General features: G+C 34.0%; 1 protein-coding gene and 1 pseudogene across 8 annotated transcripts in view; both read left to right on the top strand.

Moving 5' to 3' along the window:
* The window catches only part of CEP112 (centrosomal protein 112), a 728,584-nt gene that overhangs the window by 174,095 nt on the left and 533,176 nt on the right, over window positions 1-21,313 (top strand). For all 8 annotated transcript variants that reach the window (XR_012481126.1, XR_012481125.1, XM_074260574.1 and 5 more), the window contains exon 16: window positions 84-143. Coding sequence is in view for 6 of the 8 variants with exons in the window: in XM_074260574.1 (XP_074116675.1) it covers window positions 84-143 (60 nt within the window). In the remaining 2 variants the exon portion in view is untranslated. The remainder of the gene's footprint in view (window positions 1-83; window positions 144-21,313) is intronic.
* LOC141541319 (RING finger protein 141 pseudogene) lies at window positions 4,131-7,525 on the top strand (annotated as a pseudogene).

The raw sequence follows: 21,313 nt of genomic DNA on the forward strand, positions 1-21,313 counted from the left end.
GTAGATTTTGCATGTTAAATTATTTTTATTGAAACCTAAGGAACAGTTTTTGTATTACAAAAGCAAACTTTTATCTTTTACAGGAGCAAGAAAATGAATTCCAGCAGGAAAAATTTCAATTAGATCTCAATTATGAAAAAAAGGTAATTTTTTGAATATAAAAGTATGAGCTATTTAATATCTTATAACATATAATTCAAAGCAGAAAAATAATTATAGAAAAAAATCTACTAAGCTATTTTTAAATCAGAAATGTCAAACTTGCCATCCTTCCCTCATTGACTTACAATGAGTGCAGCTTGAACTAGATTAAATATGATTGGGAAATATTTAACAAATAAAAATTTATGCAAAAAATTTAATTTGTGATTTTTTTAAGGAAATATGCAAGATTCTAGGATCCATTTTTATTTAAGTTTGAAACTACTATTCTAGATCATAGGGAAAAGAGAAGGAAACAAGTGTTTACTAAGCACCTTTTATGGGCCAGGCATGGTGCTAAGTGTTTTACAAATATTAAGTCATTTGATTCTTACAACAGCCATGGAATGTAGCTACTCTTTTTCTTTCCAATTTATATTTGAGACAGATGGAAAATGATCAAGTTCACACAGTTAATAAGCATCTGAGACCACATTTGAACTTAAATCTTCTTGATTCCAGATCCAATGCTCCATCCACAGATGTTAAAGAACAATTTGTCTCTAACAATTAGTGTTTACAAGGTATTTAGTAGTAGTAGGTTACACTCCAGTAAGAAAGACCTAAGTTCAAGAGTTGAGTTCCTGCATTAAGCTATGTGAATCTGGGCAAGTCACTTAAACCATGTCTGAGTTTCCTTATTTAGACAGTGAGGATAATTGGCACACCAACCCTTCAGATAAGGGTATTGTAATAGTAAGTCATTTTACAAACCTAAAAGTACTGTGTAAATGTTAGACATTTGTTATCAGGATTATTGTTACTACTTTTCTGTATTTAAAAAGCATTTTGAGATTGATTTCTAAACAAGCTCTTAAGATTTTAATCCTCAATCTCTTGAGGACATTTTTTTTTATAATTTTTTATTATATATATATTTTTTATAATATTATCCCTTATATTCATTTTTCCAAATTATCCCCCCCTCCCTCTATTCCCTCCCCCCGATGACAGGCAATCCCATACATTTTACATGTGTTACAATATAGTCTAGGTACAATACATGTGTGTAAATACCATTTTCTTGTTGCACAATAAACTTTAGATTCCGAAGGTACATGTAACCTGGGCAGACAGATATTAGTGCTAACAATTTACATTCACTTCCCAGTGTTTCTTCTCTGGGTGTAGCTACCTCTGTCCATCATTGATCAACTGGAAGTGAGTTGGTTTTTCTTTATGTTGAAGATTTCCACTTCCATCAGAATACATCTTCATACAGCATTGAAGTGTACAGCGATCTTCTGGTTCTGTTCATTTCACTCAGCATCAGTTGATTTAAGTCTCTCCAGGCCTCTCTGTATTCCTCCTGCTGGTCATTTCTTACAGAGCAATAATATTCCATAACCTTCATATACCACAATTTACCCAACCATTCTCCAACTGATGGACATCCATTCATCTTCCAGTTTCTAGCTACAACAAAAAGAGCTGCCACAAACATTTTGGCACATAAATGTCTCTTTCCGCTCTTTAGTATTTCTTTGGGATATAATCCCAGTAGTAGCGCTGCTGGGTCAAAGGGTATGCACATTTTGATAACTTTTTGGGCATAATTCCAGATTGCTTTCCAGAATGGCTGGATTCTTTCGCAACTCCACCAGCAATGTATCAGTGTCCCAGTTTTCCCACAGCCCCTCCAACATTCATCGTTATTTGTTCCTGTCATCCTAGCCAATCTGACAGGTGTGTAGTGGTATCTCAGAGTGGTCTTAATTTGCATTTCTCTGATCAGTAGTGATTTGGAACACTTTCATGTGAGTGGATATAGTTTCAATTTCTTCCTCTGAGAATTGTCTGTTCATATCCTTTGACCATTTATCAATTGGAGAATGGTTCGGTTTCTTATAAATTAGGGTCAGTTCTCTATATATTTTGGAAATGAGACCTTTGTCAGAACCTTTGTTTTTAAAAATATTTTCCCAATTTGTTACTTCCCTTCTAATCTTGTTTGCATTAGTATTATTTGTACAGAAACTTTTTAGTTTGATGTAATCAAAATCTTCTATTTTGTGATCAATAATGATCTCTAGTTCTCCTCTGGTCATAAATTCCTTCCTCCTCCACAAATCTGAGAGGTAGATTATCCTCTGTTCCTCTAATCTATTTATTATCTCCCTCTTTATGCCTAAATCATGGACCCATTTTGATCTTATCTTGGTATATGGTGTTAAGTGTGGATCCATATCTAATTTCTGCCATACTAATTTCCAGTTTTCCCAACAGTTTCTTCCGAATAATGCATTTTTGTCCCTAATGTTGGTATCTTTGGGTTTGTCAAAGATTAGGTTGCTATAGATGTACCCTTTTTTGTCCTTTGTATCTAATCTGTTCCACTGATCTACCGGTCTGTTTCTTAGCCAATACCAAATGGTTTTGGTGACTGCTGCTATATAATATAGCTTTAGATCAGGTACACTTAGACCACCTTCCTCTGAGTTTTTTTTCATTAGTTCCCTTGCAATTCTCGACCTTTTATTCTTCCATATGAATTTTGTTGTTATTTTTTCTAGGTCATTGAAATAGTTTCTTGGGAGTCTGATTGGTATAGCACTAAATAAATAGATTAGTTTGGGGAGTATTGTCATCTTTATTATATTCGCTCGGCCTATCCAAGAGCACTGAATGACTTTCCAATTATTTAAATCTGATTTTATTTTTGTGGCAAGTGTTTTGTAATTTTTCTCATATAATTCCTGACTTTTCTTTGGTAGATGGATTCCCAAATACTTTATACTCTCAACATTTGTTTGGAATGGAATTTCTCTTTGTATCTCTTGCTGTTGCATTTTGTTAGTGATATATAAAAATGCCGAGGATTTATGTGGATTTATTTTGTATCCTGCCACTTTGCTGAAATTTTGAATTATTTCTAGTAGCTTTTTAGCAGAGTCTTTGGGGTTCTCTAAGTATACCATCATGTCATCTGCAAAAAGTGATAGTTTAATTTCCTCTCTTGAGGACATTTAAACAAGAGAACTGTATTATACATTTAATCAAAATTAGTTCATAAATTTATATAAGAGGAGTTAAATATTCCGGCTTATAATGATGCCAATCTCTAAATAATTCAATCCTTGAAAGGCATCTTATAGTTTATTGAGGCAAATGGGTAGGAAAAGCTTTAGTATTTATCAAAAAGCTATATGATCAAAAAGAGTTTTCCAGAAAACTAATGCATAATTTGCAAATTATATAGTGTTTGCTACAAGGGATAATGTTGTAAAAAATTACCATGCATATGTACTGTCAAAAATGTTATAATTATAAAATTAATAAAAAAATTCTAAAAAAAAATAAAAAATTATAGTGTTTGTAAATGTCTAAATGTCTAATAGTATTCCCACCCCAAATTTTTATTATTCATTTCTTTTTAGCATTTTATTTTAAGTTCCATAGTTTCTTCTCCTTTCTGTGCTTCTCCCAAACATTGAGGTTGCAAGCAATATGATAGCAGTTATATCAGTGAAATCATGCAAAACATATTTCCATATTAACTGTATCACATAAAAAAGAAAGAAAAATGAAGTAGGAAAAATATATTTCAGATCTCTCTCTGGTAGGAGAGAGCATTTTTCATCATGAGTCTTTTATAATTTTCTTAGATCATCATATATTCTTGCTGTTATTGTATTCAATGTATTCCTGGTTCTACTTGTTTCATTCATTGTCAGTTCATGTAAATCTTTCCAGGCCTTTCTAAAATCAATTTGTTCATTATTTTTTATAGAACAATAATATTCTATTGTCTTCATATACCACAATTTGTTCAGCCAATCCCCAACCGATGGGCATCTACTAATTTTCCTTTTGTTTGTTACCACAATAAGAGCTGCTACAAACATTTTTGCACTTGTATGTCCTTTTCCCTCCTTTATGATTTCTTTGGGATACAGACCCAGTAATGGTGCTGCTGGGTCAAAGGGTATGCCCACTTAGTTTTATAACCTTTTGGGCATAGTTCCAAATTGTTCTCTGGAATGGTTGGATCATGTCACAACTCCACCAACAATGCTTTAGTGTCCCAATTTTCCCATATCTTCTCCATATTTATCATTATCTTTTCCCTGTCATTTTGGCCAATCTGAGAGATGTGAAGTGGTACCTCAGAGTTGTTTTAATTTACATTTATCCAATCAATAGTGATTTAGAGCATTTTTTCATATGAGTAATAGATGACTTTAATTTTGTCATCTGAAAATTTATCAATTGAGGAATGACTTGTATTCTTATAAATTTGACACAGTTATTTATATATTTTAGAAAGGAGACCTTTATCAGAAGCACTGGCTGTAAAGATTTTTTCCCAGCTTTGTACATCTCTTTTAATCTTGTTTCTGATTTTGTTTGTGCAAAAGCTTTTTAATTTAATGTAGTCAAAGTTGTCTATTTTGCCTTTCATAATGTTCTCTAGTTCTTTGATTATAAATTCCTCCCTTCTCCAAAGGTTTGATAAGTAAATTATCCCTTGTTCTCCTAATTTGTTTATGGCATCATCCTTTATGTCCAAATCATGTATCCATTTTTGACCTTATTTTGGTATGACATATGAGATGTAGATCTCTGCTAAGTTTCTGACATTGTTTTCCAGTTTTTCCAGCAATTTTTGTCAGATAGCGAGTTCTTATTCCAGAAGCTGGAATTTGGGGTTTTATCAAATACTAGATTACAATAGGCCTTAATTATTGTGTCATGTGTATTTAATCTATTCCACTGATCCACCACTCTGTTTCTTAGCCAGTACCAAATGGTTTTGGTGACTGCTGCTTTATAATATAATTTTAGGCTTGGTACTGCTTAACCATCTCCTTTGTAATTTTTTAAATTCCCTTGATATTCTTGACCTTTTGTTCTTCTGGATGAATATTGTTATTTTTTCTAGTTCTATAAAATAATTTTTGCCCATTTGATTAGGATCTATTTTGCCCAACTGAATGTCAGCAAGTCTGACAATCTAACTTAAATGGATGAATATTTACAAAAATATAAAGTGTCCAGATTAACAGAAGAGAAAATAAATTACTTAAATAGTCTCATTTTAGAAAAAGAAATTGAAAAGAACCATTAATGAACACACTAAGAAAAAATCTCCTGGGACAGATGTATTCATAAGATGTAAAGAACAATTAATTCCATTATTATGTAAACTATTTGGAAAAATAGATAAAGAAGGGATACTGCCAAATTCCTACTATGACATGAACATGGTACTGCTACCTAAACCAGGAAGAGCTAAAACAGAAAGAAAATTACAGATGAATCTCCCTAATGAATACTGATGCATAAATTTTAAATAAAATATTAACAAAGAAATTACAGCAATTTATCAGCAGGATAATGCACTATGGCCAAGTGAAATTTATAGCAGGACTAGTAGGTCTGGCTCAATATCAGGAAAACCATCACCATAATAGACCATAAAAATAACAAAATCAATAGAAATCATATGATAATCTCAATAGATGCAGAAAAAGCTTTTGACAAAATACAGCACCCATTTCTATTAAAAACATTAGTGAGCATAGGGAAAAGGGATGCTTTCCTTAAAATAATAAGCAGTCTTATCTAAAACCAACAGCAAGTATTATTTGTAGAGAAGCTGGACACATTCTTAGGGGTGAAATAAGGATGCCCATTATCACCACTATTGTACTAGAAATGTTGGCATTAGCAATAAAAAAAGAAAAAGAAATTAAAGATTGTCATCATATCCTTCCATCCCAGAGCTGCTGCCTGCAGGTTTGGTGGGGTTGGTGTAGGTGGCAGGATGGTCCCTCAGCACTATCGCCCCTGTGGGGACTGCAATGCTGTGAAACCAAAAAACACCACATATGAATGAAACCTCACTGTTAATTGGATTTTGAATTGCATTCACCATGGGACAGCAAATTTCTGATCAGACACAAATGGTTATAAACAAGTTGCCTGAAAAAGTAACTAAGCACATCTCGCTGTTTCGACAAAGTGGTTCTCTTACCTATAAGGAATTTCTGGGGAGAGTGGCTGAACTGAATGATGTAATTGCAAAAGTGGTTGCTGGCCGAGAAAAGCACTTTCTCTTTGAGGTACAGCTAGGATCAGATTCCTCTGCTTTTTGGAAAGTGCTTGTATGAGTGGTGTGTACCAAGATTAACGAGCAGTAGAATTGTAGAAGCTTCAAGAATCATGAATTTATGTCAGTTTATCCAACTTTATAAAGATATCACAAGCTAAGCAGCAGGAGTCCTGGCAACAAGGCCCCACTACTTTTTAAGCAATTGCTGAAAAGTTGTCATCTATGTCTTCCTGCCAAGCCAGCATTTGGATGAGAAGAATGAAGCAGCTGACTGATGAGGAGAAATGTTGTATTTGCATGGATGGATGAGCCAACCTCATTCTACCCTGTGCCCACAGCTTTTGTCAGAAGTGCATTGATAAATGGAGTGATTAGCCCAGAAACTGTCCTATCTGCCGCCTACAAATGAGTAGGGTCAATGATTCTTGGGTTGTGTCTGATGCACCTATAGAAGATGACATAGATAACTATATACTTAACATGGCTGATGAGGCCAGCCAGCCTCACATGCCATGAAATTGGGGTCTTTTGGGTATTCCAAATCATTATTGATCAGAGAAATGCAAAATAAGACAACTCAGAGATACCACTATGCACCTGTCAGATTGGGTAAAATGACGAGAAAAGATAATGATGAATGTTGGAGGGGATGTGGGAAAACTGGGATACTGATGCATTGTTGGTGGAGTTGTGTACAGATCCAACAATTCTGGAGAACAATTTGGAACTATGCTCAAAAAGTTATCAAACTGCATACCCTTTGACCCAACAGTGTTTCTACTGGGCTTAAATCCCAAAGAAATACTAAAGAAGGGAAAGGGACCTGTATGTGTCAAAATGTTTGTGGCAGCCCTTTTTGTAGTGGCCAGAAACTGGAAATTCAATGGATGCCCATCAATTGGAGAATGGCTGCAACAATTATGGTATATGAATGTTATGGAATATTATTGTTCTGTAAGAAATGACCAGCAGGATGAATACAGAGAGACTTACATGAACTGATGCTGAGTGAAATGAGCAGAACCAGGAGATCATTATACACTTCAACAACAACACTATATTAGGATCAATTCTGATGAAAGTGGCTCTCTTCAGAGGATCCGAATCAATTCCAATTGATCAGTAATGAGCAGAACCAGCTATACCCAGAGAAAGAACGCTGGGAAATGAGTATGAATCACAACATAAGATTTATACTCTTTCTGTTGTTGTTTGCTCGTATTTTTGTTTTTCTTCTCAGGTTATTTTTACCTTCTCTCTAAATCTGATTTTTCTGGCACAGAAATAACTATATAAATATGTATACATATATTGTATTTAAAATATACTTTAACATATTTAACATGTATGGGACTGCCTGCCATCTAGGGGAGGAGGTGGAAGGAAGAAGGGGAAAAGTTGAAACAGAAGTTTTTGCAAGGATCAATGTTGGAAAATTACCCATGCATATGTTTTATATATAAAAACTATAATAAAATGTAAAAAATAAATTGGGGACTTGTGGTCATTTGAGCTGTAAATCCCATTTGGGGATTTAATAAAGAATATACAGGCAAAAATGTCATGAGCACATGAAAACTGGTTCCTCCCTTTACCCTATCTCTATTTTTGCCACTCTTTTCCACAATTTATTCCATCACTTTTGATAAATTTCATGAATCTTTCTTTTGTTTTATTCTAAATTACTGTTTTAAATCTTGTACATGAGTCAGTTTTACATTGATAGGTATCCCAGTAGGTCTATGGTGTTCTTTGAGAATGCTTTGGCTGCTAGTTAGAGAAGCATCATTTTGAGAAACTTCTGATATAGTGGTTTTAGGTAGCCACGATAGGTTTTGATCAATCTTGAGGACTTAGTAATCATAGCTTTCGGACACACAAATTCACTTTAAAACAACTGAAAATAGAAAATAAATCCAAGTGCTTATTATTACTAAGCTAGTTGTTTTACTGGAATTTAAAGGGTTGTTGTTGCCCCCTGCTGGTTAATAATGACTCCATTAATGATCTTTGCATGAATTAACTACAATGTTTCCTGATCAAGCAGTTTGTGATTCAGAGATAATAGATAATGAAACCTATATATTGCAAAACGAGTAAGAAATCTAGAACTTCTGAAATTATTTTTGCCAACAAATATTTTGGGGGAAACTCGCTGTGGGCAGCTACACGGTTTCTAACAATCCTTGTACAAAGTCCTGGGGTTCAATTAGCAGTTTTCTTAATAGAAAAGGTCTAAATTCTTATACTTTCAAACTCTACATACTGGAAACAAATCTCTACTAAATGATAAATTACTCAGTATTGATCATGGTGCTTTTTCTTTTCATAATTTGGTATCATCCTGAGATTTCAGAATGCTCATACTTAGGAAGTTTAAAAGACAAGAAACCAGTGTTCTTGCTCCTTTCCTATAAATGTAGGATCTTCCTGAAACAGGATCAAAATTCAGATTGGTTGGCTAAGTAAATATTCAGCAACATAGGAGTAAGAATTCAGTTAGAGGCAGTGTTCTAATAGCATTTCAACCTTCTTTGTGAAAGAGGGAAATTTTCATAGAAAAAGTATTTGGTTTGTCTTGATTCTTAATATTCAGCTCTCATGAAGGTTTTCTTTAAAAGTCAATATATTCAACCTTACAAGGAAACCATTTTGATCTCTTTAGTTGAAGATGCAAACATACAGTACTATAAGCACTGGGGCAGATGGTTTATGTTGCTATTTCAGGGAGTGGCTGAAGGATTATGTGTGTAAATAGAAGATTCTTCCCCCTCCCCCCTTTTTTAAAGCAAGTGTGCAAATAAAATTAATGATCCATTCATAGAAAGAAAAAAAAAAAAAACTTGTTCCTTTCTTATTGGCATTATTCTCCCTTCAGATGTCTGAGATCTGAGGAGTGGAGACTTACACAGATTTTGCCCCTTTTCAGATTTGTGGCTAAATTACTAGCTAATGGATGTTTGTGGGGTGAGTGCCTTAGGGCCAAATCTGGACTTGTTTTCAGAATTTGATTTGTAGGAGAGGTCTTTATGAGCCTAATTCAAGCTACTTTTTAATATAGTCACATATACATTACATGTACACCATATAATAATTTAGCCTTGCTTATAGAATTGCCAAGAAAGCCAAACCCTTTGCTCTCCCAGTTTTAAAATGAACCATGGGAAACACATTTGTCAGTGGTGCCTGTACATTATTTGTATTTTGTTAGCGTCCACTGAGTGTGTCTGGAAATGAGTGCCAGGCTTAAAAAATCATATTCTTAAGCTGGCTCTGATTCCAGGATACATCTTCAAATATACTTTATTGAATTGTGAAATGCCTTCTTTCCTCATTCCCATTGTTTTGTAATTCCAGGAAAGGTCAGAAGATTTATGTTTAGAATATGTGAAAGGGATTACATTTGTAAAGGTAAGGGTAGTAATGAGAGCTGTGGCCATAGAACTTGCAAGCCCCACTCCCCAGCTCCCTTAAATAAAATTCCGTGTCTTACTAGGTAGTAAGTGTAGGTGATGTTGTTTTCAAAGCACTTTCTATACATGATCTCATTGAAACCTCAAAATAGCTTCCTGCAAGATATCTCCTGTAGTTATACCCCCATTTTGCTGACAGTTCGTTTGAGTTTCAGAGAGGGGAAATAATTTGCCACAGTCACACAGCTGTATGAGGCAGGATTCCAATTAAGGTCTTCCTGAGTCCATATGCAGGTCTCTCTCCCCAGTTGCAAACTGACAGCATTTCCATTCAGCAGAAGCATTTTCTTGGGCCAACTTTCACTGTGCCATTTCGGCAGAGTGGCCTTATAACATTTCCTTCCACTTGTCTTTTTCTCTTTCAGGGAGTTAATGACCAGCCATGAGCATTGAGAAAATCTGATATTAATAAAACCTTTCCTGTTTTACAAACTGTGTTCCATCCTAAACACTGACTGCTATGTAGGATCATCACGTAGTTTCATTAACCTCATCAAAATAAATGGGAAACTGACAACTCCATTTCTTTGTTGATTCTATCAAGCTTTGCAATTTTTCCTAGCCTGTGAATGAATGTAGTTTTTACTGTAGGATGAATTCCCAAAATTGTAATTTTGCTTAAAGGTGAAAGTGTAAACTTTCTTATCCTATACTTTTAAATCTTTTGTAATTAGAAAGTACTAAAATGCACTTGCTATGCCAGGAGGTAGGAAATGGTGTAACTTGTGCCTTCCAGAGCTGGTAGTAATCTTTCATGCACTGACTCTAAGGAATTGGATTTGCTTATTTGTTAATTGACAAAATGTTGACACTTTGTTGATTGACAAAATGTCCTTTTCTTAAATGCACTAAAAGGGTTCCACACTCTACTGATAACTATTCCCCTAGCTATTCAATTTTCATGTGTTAGGATGAGTTTGAATTTGATCTGCCTGCTTGCTTCTACATTTAGATGCAAATAGAGGAGCTGTTTAAAATAACAATGCTTCATTATTAAAATTACTATTTCTTAAACTTTCCAAAAGGGAAGTCATGCCTGAGTTTGCAGTTAGAGACTTTAGGGACTATTAAATACTCTGTATTATTAGATCAGATTGATAAATTGTGCAATAAACAGTAGGGGGAGGGAAGGAAAAGATAGCTATTGACAGTTTTTTCTTCTTACAATTGTGAGATTTACTATTGTTATGTATTGTAATTGGTTGGATCTGTGAACTAATTATAAATTTATTTTCCTTAGGGAAGGGAAAAAGAAATTAAAGTAATTAATATAGGCAATGAGAAAATAAAACTAATACTCTTTGCAGATGATATGATGACATACTTAGAGAATCCTAAAAAATCATCCAGAAACAATTCACATCTTTCACAAAATTGTAGGATATAAAATAAACCGACACAAATCCTTAGCATTTTTGTATATTAATGACAGAGCCTATCAGCAATAGATAGAAAGAGAAATTTCATTTAAAATGACTGTAGACAAAATAAAATATTTGGGGTCTGCAAGCCAAGACAAATCCAAGAACTACATGAACACAGTTACAAAACAGTTCTCACACAAATAAAGTCAGATCTAAACAACTGGAAAAATACAAATTGCTCAGAGATAGGTCAAGCTAATGTAGTGAAAAAGCCAATTCTGCCTAAATTGGTCTATTTGTTCAGTGCCATACCAATCAAACTGCCAAAAAATATTTCATAGTAATTTTTATGGTTAAATAATAATAATAATAATTGCTATTATTATTATTATTGCTGATGTTTACTTTTTTTTCCTTTTTTATATATAAGCTGGGTTTTGCTCAGTTAGGAGTGAAGTGCACTGTCCCAAGCTTCAGGCTTTTTTGTTTTGTTGTTTTCAAAACTATTTTGGGGGTGAGTGGGCACTTCTTTGTGTTATAATTGTGACCCAGAACTTCTTCTGGGCAGAAGAGTTGCCAAATCAATACCAATGCTAATAAAGGCTCTTCTGTAATCTCTTTCCTGAACAATTGACAGGCTGTTTACTTCTTCTGGGCTGAGAGCTCCCAAAGTGGCTTTTGCCACTAACATAGTTGCTTCTAAGGCCAGGGTTATGCATTTTGCTCTTTCTTACTAGTCTTAGCCAACGGAATAGAGATAAGAATATTGGTATGGGTTTACCAAGATAAGGTCAAAATGGGTTCATTATCTAGGCATAAAGAATGACATTATAAATAAATAATATAATATAAGATAACATAACATAAGATAGTTTACCTCTCAGACCTGTGGAGGAAGAAGAAATTTGTGACCAAAGAAGAACTAGAGATCATTATTGATCACAAAATAGATAATTTTGATTATATTAAGTTAAAAAGTTTTTGTACAAACAAAACTAATGCAGACAAGATTAGAAGGAAAGCAATAAACTGGGAAAACATTTTTATATTCAAAGGTTCTAATAAAAGCCTTATTTCCAAAATATATAGAGAATTGACTCAAATTTATAAGAAATCAAGCCATTCTCCAATTGATAAATGGTCAGAGGATATGAACAATCATCAGATGAAGAAATTGAAACTATTTTCTAGTCATATGAAAAGGTGTAGCAAATCATTATTAATAAGAGAAATGCAAATTAATACAACTCTGAGATACCACTATACACCTGTTAGATTAGCTAAGATGACAGGAAAAGATAATGACGAATGTTGCAGGGGATGTGTGAAAACTGGGACACTGATACACTGTTGGTAGAGCTGTGAACAAATCCAACCAATCTGGAGAGCAATCTGAAATTATGCCCCAAAAGTTATCAGACTGTGTATATATACTATATACTGTGTATATAGTAGCAGTGCTACTACTGGGCTTATATTCCAAAGTGATCTTAAGGAGGGAAAGGGGCCCACATGTGCAAAAAATGTTTGTGGCAGCCCTCTTTGTAGTGGCAGGGAACTGAATGGATGCCTATCAATTGGAGAATGACTGAATAAATTATGGTATATGAATGTAATGGAATATTATTGTTCTGTAAGAAATGACCAGAAATGATTTCAGAAAGGCTTGGAGAGACCTACATGAACTGATGCTAAGTGAAATGAGCAGAACCAGGAGATCACTTTACATGGCAACAACAAGAGTATAGGACAATCAATTCTGATGGATGTGGCTTTCTTCAACAATGAATTGATTCAGAACAGTTTCAATTGTTCAGTAATGAAGAGAGCCATCAGGGGGCAGCTAAGTGGCGCAGTGGATAGAACACCAGCCCTGAATTCAGAAGGATCCGAATTCAAATCTGGCCGCGGACACTTAACACTTCCTAGCTGTGTGACCCTGGGCAAGTCACTTAACCCCAGCCCCCAAGGGGTGGGGTGGGGGTGGGGGGAGGAATGAAGAGAGCCATCTGCACCCAAGGAGAGGACTGTGGGAACTGATGACCACAACATAGCATTTTCACTCTTTGATTTCTTCAGTAAGATAGATTTCTTTATCCAACTGAATGTGTTTGATGTTATTCCCTCTTTGAGTTAATTTTGTTGGGAGTTAGGTTATATGTTCTCCTCCCCCTCATATTCTCAATTTTTCCCTCAATGATAAAAGCTCTTTTGTACCTCTTTTACTCCATTCTACCTCTCTCTTTCTGCTTCTTTAAATACATTCTTCTTTTTCACCCCTTAATTTTAATTCTCTTTATATTTTAGAAATGAGACCTTTATTAAAAAAAAACACTGTAAAAATTGTTTTACAGCTTTAGGCTTCCCTTCTAATCTGAGCTGAATTGGTTTTGTTGGTGCATAACTTTTTAAAATTTAATGTAATCAAAATTATCCATTTTGAATTTCAATCTTTGGCCATAAATTCCTTTTTTTAACCAAAGATTTGACATGTAGATTATTCCTTGCTCTCTTAATTTGCTTGTAATATTACCTTTTATGTCTAAATCATGAACCCATCTTACCTTGATATAGGATGTGAAATATTGACCTATTCCTAGTTTTTGCCATACTGTTTTCTAATTTTCCCAGCAAGTTCTGTCATATAATAAGCTTGGGTTTACCAAACACTAGATTACTAGTCATTGACAAATATATCTTGTGTACCTAACCTACTTCACTCATTCACAACTGTATTTCTTAGCCAGTACCAAATGGTTTTGCTGACTGCTACTTAATAATATAGTTTTAGGTCTAGTATGGTTAGACCACTTTCCTTTGCATTTTTTTTTCATTAATTCCCCTGGTATTCTTGACCTTTTGTTCTTCCAGATGAATTTTTTCATTATATTTTCTAGCTGTATAAGACAATTTTTTGGCAGTTTGATTGGTATGGCACTGAATAAGTAGATAAATTTAGGGAGAATTATCATTTTCATTGTATTAGTTCAGCCTACTCATGAGCAATTGATACTTTTCCAGTTATTTAGATCTAACTTTATTTGTGTAAAGTGTTTTGTAATTGTGTTTATACAGTTGCTAGCTTTGTCTTGGCAGTCATTTTATATTGTCTACAGTTATTTTAAATAGGATTGTTCTTTCTATCCCTTGCTGCTGGGCTTTGTTGGTAACTTATAGAAATGCTGGTTTATTTTATATCCTGCTGCTAAAGTTGTAATTTGTTTCTAGTAGTTTTTTAGTTGATTCTCTAGAATTCTCTGTGTACCATCATATCATCTACAAAGAGTGATAATTTTATTCCTTTATTGCCTATTCCTTCTTTTTTTTAATGCTAAAGCTAATATTTCTAGAATAATATTAAATAATAGTGGTGATAATGGGCATCCTTGTTTCACCCCTAAACTTAAGGGGATTGCTTTTGGCTTATCCTTATTACATATAATGCTTGATAATGGTGTTAGATAGATATTGCTTATCATTTTAAGGATATCATTTAAGGATCCATTTATTCGTATGTTCTCTAATGTTTTAGGAATCGGTGTATTTTTTCATTTTTCTGCATCTATTGAGATAATCATATGATTTCTATTAGTTTTGTTATTGATATGGTCAATTATGTTGATAGTGTTCCTGATATTGAATCAGCCCTGCATTCCTGGTAAAATCCATCTTGGTCATAATGTATTATTGTTGTGATAAGTTGGCATAACCTCCTCGCTAATATTTTATTTAAAATTTTTATATCAATATTCATTAGGAAAATGAGTCCATAATTTTCTTTCTCTATTTTAATTCTTCTTTGTTTAGATATTGGTACCAAATGTGTGTAATAAAAGGAATTTGGTAGGACTCCTTCTTCTCCTGTTTTTCCATATAGTTTAATTAGTATTGGAACTAACTGTTCTTTAAATATTTGGTAGAATTCACTGATAAATCCATCTTTTGCTGGAGATTTTTTTCTTAAGGAGTTCATTCATGGTTTGTTCAATTTTTTTTTCTAAAAAATCTTTCTAAATTTAAGTGTTTTATTTCCACTTCTGTTAATCTGGGCAATCTATGTTTTTGTAAGTATTCATCCACTTCACTTAGATTGTCAGATTTATTGGCATATAGTTGGGCAAAATAGCTCCTAATTATTGCTTTAATTTTCTCTTCATTGGTGGTAAGTTCATTCTTTTCATTTTTTATACTGGTAATTTGGCTTTCTTCTTTTTTTTCTGATCAAATTAATCAAAGATTTATCTATTGTTGATTTTTAAAAAATAAAACTAAGTTTTATTTACTAGTTCCATAGTATTCTTTCCACTTTAGTTAATCTCTCCTCTGCATTCCAGAATGTCTAATTTGGTATTTAATTAGGTGTTTTAATTTTTTTTCTAGCTTTTTTAGTTACATGTTCAATTCATTTCTCTTTTTTATTTATGCGAGCATGTAAACATTTCCCCTAAGAAATTCTTTGGGTGCATCACACAAGTTTTTGTATGTTGTTTCCTTATTGTCATTCTCTTGCATGAAATTATTGATTATTTCTGTTATTTGTTGTTTGACCCATTTCTTTGGATTAGATTATTTAGTTTTCAATTAATTTTTGCTCTATTTTTCCATAGTCCTTTATTTCATGTAATTTTTATTTCATGATGATGTGAAAAGATGCATTTAATATTTCTGCCTTTTTGCATTTGATTGTTTTTATACCCTATTATGTGGTTAATTTTTGTGTAGATCCCATGTACTGATGAGGAGTCCCCATTCAGTTTTCTCCAGAGGCCTATCATATGTAACTTTTCTAAAATTTTATTCTCCCCAACTTCTTTATGGCTGGTTTATTTTGTGGTAAGATTTTATACTTATGAGAGAGGAAGTTTGAAATCCTTCTCTAGAATAGTTTTGCTTTCTCTTCCTGCAATTCATCTATTAACTTCTCTTCATTGAATTTGGATTTTATATCTCTTGGTGCATATATTTTCCTTTTTCCTTTCACCCTTTCCCTCCTCTCCAGTGTTTTGTTTCTGACCCCTACCTCCTTCAATTTGCTCTTCGCCCTTTCTTCTTCCACTTTCTTATAGCATGAGACAAATTTCTATGGCAAACTAAAGTATATATGATATTGGGACAGCTAAATGGCACAGTAGATAGAGCACAGGCTCTGGAATCAGGAGGATTTGCATTTGAATCTGGCTTCAGACACTTAATACTTACTAGCTGTGTGACCCTAGGCAAGTCATTTAACCTCAATTGCCTAGCTCCCCCTCCTCCAAAAGACTCATTAAAAAAAAAAAAAAAAAAAAAAAAAAAAAAAAGTATGTGTGATGTTCCCTCTTTCAGCCAAATCCAGTGAAATTAAGATTCAAACAATGCTCATCCCCCCTGCCTTTTTTTCTGCCTTCTATAATATGTGTTTTGTGCCTCTTTATATGATGTAATTTACTCCAGTTTATCTCCCATTTTATCTTTTCCTGTTTCACTTCTTTTTCTACCCCTTAATCTCTTTTTTATTTCATCATATTAAATATCCACACTCTCTTTGTATACTCTTTCTAACTACCTTGACAAAGATACAATTCTCAAGAGTTGCAAGAATCATCTTCTCTTGTTGGGATATAAGCAATTTAACTTTTAAAAAATATTTTTTTCTTTCTTGTTTACTTTTTTATGTTTTTGTTGAGTCTTGTTTTTGAAGGCCATATTTTCTGTTCAGCTCTGGTCTTTTCATCAAAAATGATTGAAAATCCCCTTTTCATTGAATGTCTATTTTTCCTCCTGAAAGATAATGCTCACTTTTACTGGGTAGTTGATTCTTGATTATAAGCCAAGATCCTTTGCCTTCTGGAATATGGTATTCCTCTAATCCTTTAAAGTAAAAGCTGCTAAACTCTGATTGTGGTAATCCTGATTGTGGCTCCTCAATATTCACTTACCGTTGTTCACTTCTAATTTTTAATGAACTGTTTTCTTCAGTTAGCTTTTTAATCTCCTTTTCATTTGGCCAATTGTACTTTTAAAGGAATTATTTTGTTCAGTGAATTTTTCCCCCCATTTCACCAATTCTATTTTTTAAAGAGTTGTTTTCTTCCATATCTTTTTCTTTTCCATTTTTCCACATCTGTTTTTTAAGGAGTGTTTTTCTTCAGTATATATATATTTTTTTTCTTTTCTTTTTTTTTTTTCCATTTTGCCAAATATACTTTTTAAGGTAGTGTTTTTCTTCAGTTAATTCTGAGCTTCCTTTTCCATAGTATTGACTTTCCCCTCTAAGTTTTCATAATTCTCCTGCATAACTTTCATTTTTTAAAACTATTTTTGTTCTTTCTTGATTTTTAAAATCTTTTTTGTGCTCTTCCAAATGAGCCTTTTGACCTTGAGAGCAGTTCATACCCCATTTTGAGGCTTCACATGTAGGCATTTTACCATTGCTCTCCTTTTTTGAATTTGCATTCTGATCTTCCCTGTTGCCAAAATAGCTTTCTATGATCAGGACTCTTTTTTTACTTTTTTGATTATTTTTAAAAATTGAGCTCTGCTCCTGGGGTATGGGGCATAGTGTTCAAAAATATTTATTTATTTATTTTTTGCAGGCAAGGACCTCTCACTAACTTTCTGTTCTGGGGCTGGTGGTTATGTTGGCCTACCTAAGTCTGCCTATTATACTAGGCTTCAGCAGCTTACAATTTGCCTTGTGTGATTGGTTTGGCGGTCTCATAGCTGTCCTACTGAGCCACTGGTCCTCTGATGCAGGATAGAGAAACCATTGCTGCTGTTCTTTGTCTAAGAGGCTCCTCCTAATTTGCTATATCACTGCTGGGTCATGTCCTTCCTGACCAAATGAGACAGACCTTTTCTAAAATCTTTCCAAGGTATCTTAACCTGAAAAATTGTTTTACAGCAAATGTTTGTGGCTTGATATTCCAAAAGCCATTCTGAGGCTTGAACTAGCACTAATTATGAGGGAAAGTTGGGAAAGCTCAGGCTATGTCCTGGCTTCTCTCTTCCATCATTGCTTTGCCTGAAAGGAGAGTTTTTAAAAGTTATTTTTAATTCTTCAACTCTAAAAAAAAATAAAAATTTTGGAATGAACCTTCAGTAATTACCACAGTGAGATTTTGTACTTTTTTGCAGCTCTGTTAGATGTGTGACTGTGAGGGTATAATCATCTCTGGAAAATCATCTGTGAAAGTCAACAAGCTATTGATTCTGAAAAATAGAAAATGTAAACAATAGATGTTGAATATAATTAGCACCATTTTTGTGAATTACTTTTTTATTAGCTTTTGCTAATATCCCTTTGCATTTGGCCAATTGTAGTTTTAAAGGAATTTTGTTCCCCGGATATTTTTTTCTCATTTCATAAATTTAATTTTTTTAAGGAGTTTTCTTTTTCCATTTTGCCAAATTTATTTTTAAGAAGTTGTTTTCTATTTATTTATTTAGTCAATCCTATTCTTAAGGAGTTGTTTTCTTTAGCCAATTTCTGTGCTTCCTTTCCCAAGATGTTGAATTTTTTCCCAAAAAACTTTCATACTTCATATGCATAGCTCTCATTTCTTTTACCAATTTTTCTTTGATCTCTTTTTAAAGATCCTTTTGGAACACTTCCAAGGGAACCTTTTGACCAGTTCATATCCCCTTTGAGACTTTACCTGAAGGAAATTTAACTTTGCTGCCCTCTCCTAGGTTTGTGTTCTGGTCTTCCCTGTGTCCATAGTAGTTCTCTATGATCAGTGCTTTTTTTTGCTTTTTTGCTTATTTCTAAAAATTGAGCTCTATTCTTATGGCATAGAGGAGATTGTCTCAAGTTTCTTGCAGGGTAATAGGGAACTCTCACTGAATGCGCTGGGGCTAGTGATCTGTAGGCTTTCCAACTATGCTGGATAAGCCTGGCCAAGTCCTGCTTGCTATGCTAGGGTTCAGGGGCCCACAGTTTGCCTTTTGGAATTGCATTTGAGGTCTCACAGCTGCTCTGTTGATCCAGTGACCTTCTGAACCAGGACAGAGATAGATACAAAGATAGTTTTCAACATTCACATTTGCAAAACCTTATGTTCCAAATGTCTCTCCCTCTCTTCCCCCACCTCCTACTATAGACGACAAGTAATCTGATATATGTGCAATTCTTCTATACATCTTTCCACATTTCCACAGTCCTTTCTCTGGGTGCAGATGGCCCTCTCCATTACAAGTTTATTAGAATTGGTCTGAATCACCCATTGTTGAATCACATCCATCAGAATTAAATTATCATTTCAATCAAGTATAATATCTTGTAGTTGCCAAATGAAAAATATTCCTGAAATTCTATGACTATTTATTTTTACCAACACAGATAATGGCATTGCAACATTTGTTCTACAGAATCTTACATGAGAAATTGGAAATTATATTTAAGAAAATATTAAAATGAGTGACTGACCAATTGCATAACTCAAATGCATTTCTGTTGTTATAGTTGTTTCCTCCAGTTATGCAGAACTCAATCCAGGGTTGTAAAGGGCTGAAACTATGAAAAGGTGTACTTGAATCAGACAACTGAGCACTTAAAGCTAATTACCTATTCAATATGAGACAATGACTCTATTAGCATATGTTTTTGGATAAATGGCTCTTCTCACCATTGGTGCTGGCTCTATGTTTTGATGTTAAGATAATCGTTAACAAGGATTAGAGCAGTGGTCCTCAAACTTTTTAAATAGGGGGCCAGTTCACTGTCCCTCAGACTGTTGAAGTGCCTCACACTCTGTCTCCGCCGCCTCAGCCCAATGTTGGAAGTGTGCGTTGCTAACATGAGTTTAGGTCGAATATCACTTCCGTTCTGATCATATCTCTCTCCTCTTAATTCCCTATTTGGTAAACTAATTTCTTTTTTTTTTCTAAACATGTTTTCATATGTTATCATGCTGCACAAGAAAAATCAGATCAAAAAGGGAAAAAAGAAAAAACAAGCAAGCAAACAACAACAAAGGTGAAAATACTGTGGTGTGATCCACATTCAGTCTTCATCATTCTCTCTGGATGTGGCTGATACTTTCCTTTACAAGTCTATTGGAATTGCCTTGAATCATCTCATTGTTGAAGAGAGCCACATCCAGCAGAATTGGTCATCACATAATCTTGTTGCTTTGTACAATGTTCTCTTGGTTCTGCTCACTTAACATCAGTTCATGTAAATCTTTCCAGGCTTTTCTGAAATCAGCCTGCTCATCATTTCTTACAGAATGATAATATTCCATTATATTCAAATTAGCCCAATCAGTGGGTATCCACTCAGTTTAGTTTTTTGCTGCATGTAGGACCCTTTCCCTCCTTTAAGATCTCTTTGTGATATAAGCCCACTAGAAACACTGCTGGATCAGAGGATATGCACACAATAGCCCTTTGGGCATAGTTTCAGATTGCTCTCCAGAATGGTTGGATCAGTTCATAGCTGCACCAACAATGTATTAATGTCCCAGTTTTCCCATATATCCTCCAATATTTATCATTATCTTTTAATGTCATCTTAGCCAGTCTGAGCGGTGTGAAGTAATACAACTGTCTTAATTTGTAAAATCTATTTCTATACTCAACTGAGTGCGTGTGCATGCTTACACACACACACACACACACACACACACACACATACACACACACACACATAGGCACTTCTTTTTGTACCATTTACAATGGATTCGGGCTTAACATGCCAACTCTCATTTACCCCTACCATTTCCCACTCCATTCTAAAAGCTTTTCCTTATGTTTCATCCTTTATGTTAGAAAAAAAATTTATCATTCTTCCTCTTCCCCCTTATTTGAGTGCACTCCTCTTTCTCAACCCTTCATTTTTTTTTTTTTTTTGGAGATCATTCCAATATAATTGACTTATCCCTATGTTCTCAGTTTATATGTATTCCTTCTAAGAGCCCTAATAAGGGTAATAATCTTAGCAGTTACATTATCTTCCCATATGGAAATTTAAATAGTATAACTTTATTGAGTCTTGTATAATTACTCTTTCATGTTTTCCTTTTAATGTTTCTCTGGAGTTTGTGTTTGAATTTAAAATTTTCTATTCAACATTGGCCTTTTCATCAGTTATACTTAAATATCCCCTCTTTCATGAAATATTTTCCCCCGCCCCCAATTAGGATTATACTCAGTTTTACTGGGTAGGTTATTCTTGATTATAATCTTAGCTTCTTTGCTTTCTGGAACATCATATTCTAAGTCCTCTAGTTCAGTTCAGT

Source organism: Sminthopsis crassicaudata, chromosome 4 (genome assembly GCF_048593235.1).
Source record: "Sminthopsis crassicaudata isolate SCR6 chromosome 4, ASM4859323v1, whole genome shotgun sequence".
NCBI classification, from domain to species: domain Eukaryota; kingdom Metazoa; phylum Chordata; class Mammalia; order Dasyuromorphia; family Dasyuridae; genus Sminthopsis; species Sminthopsis crassicaudata.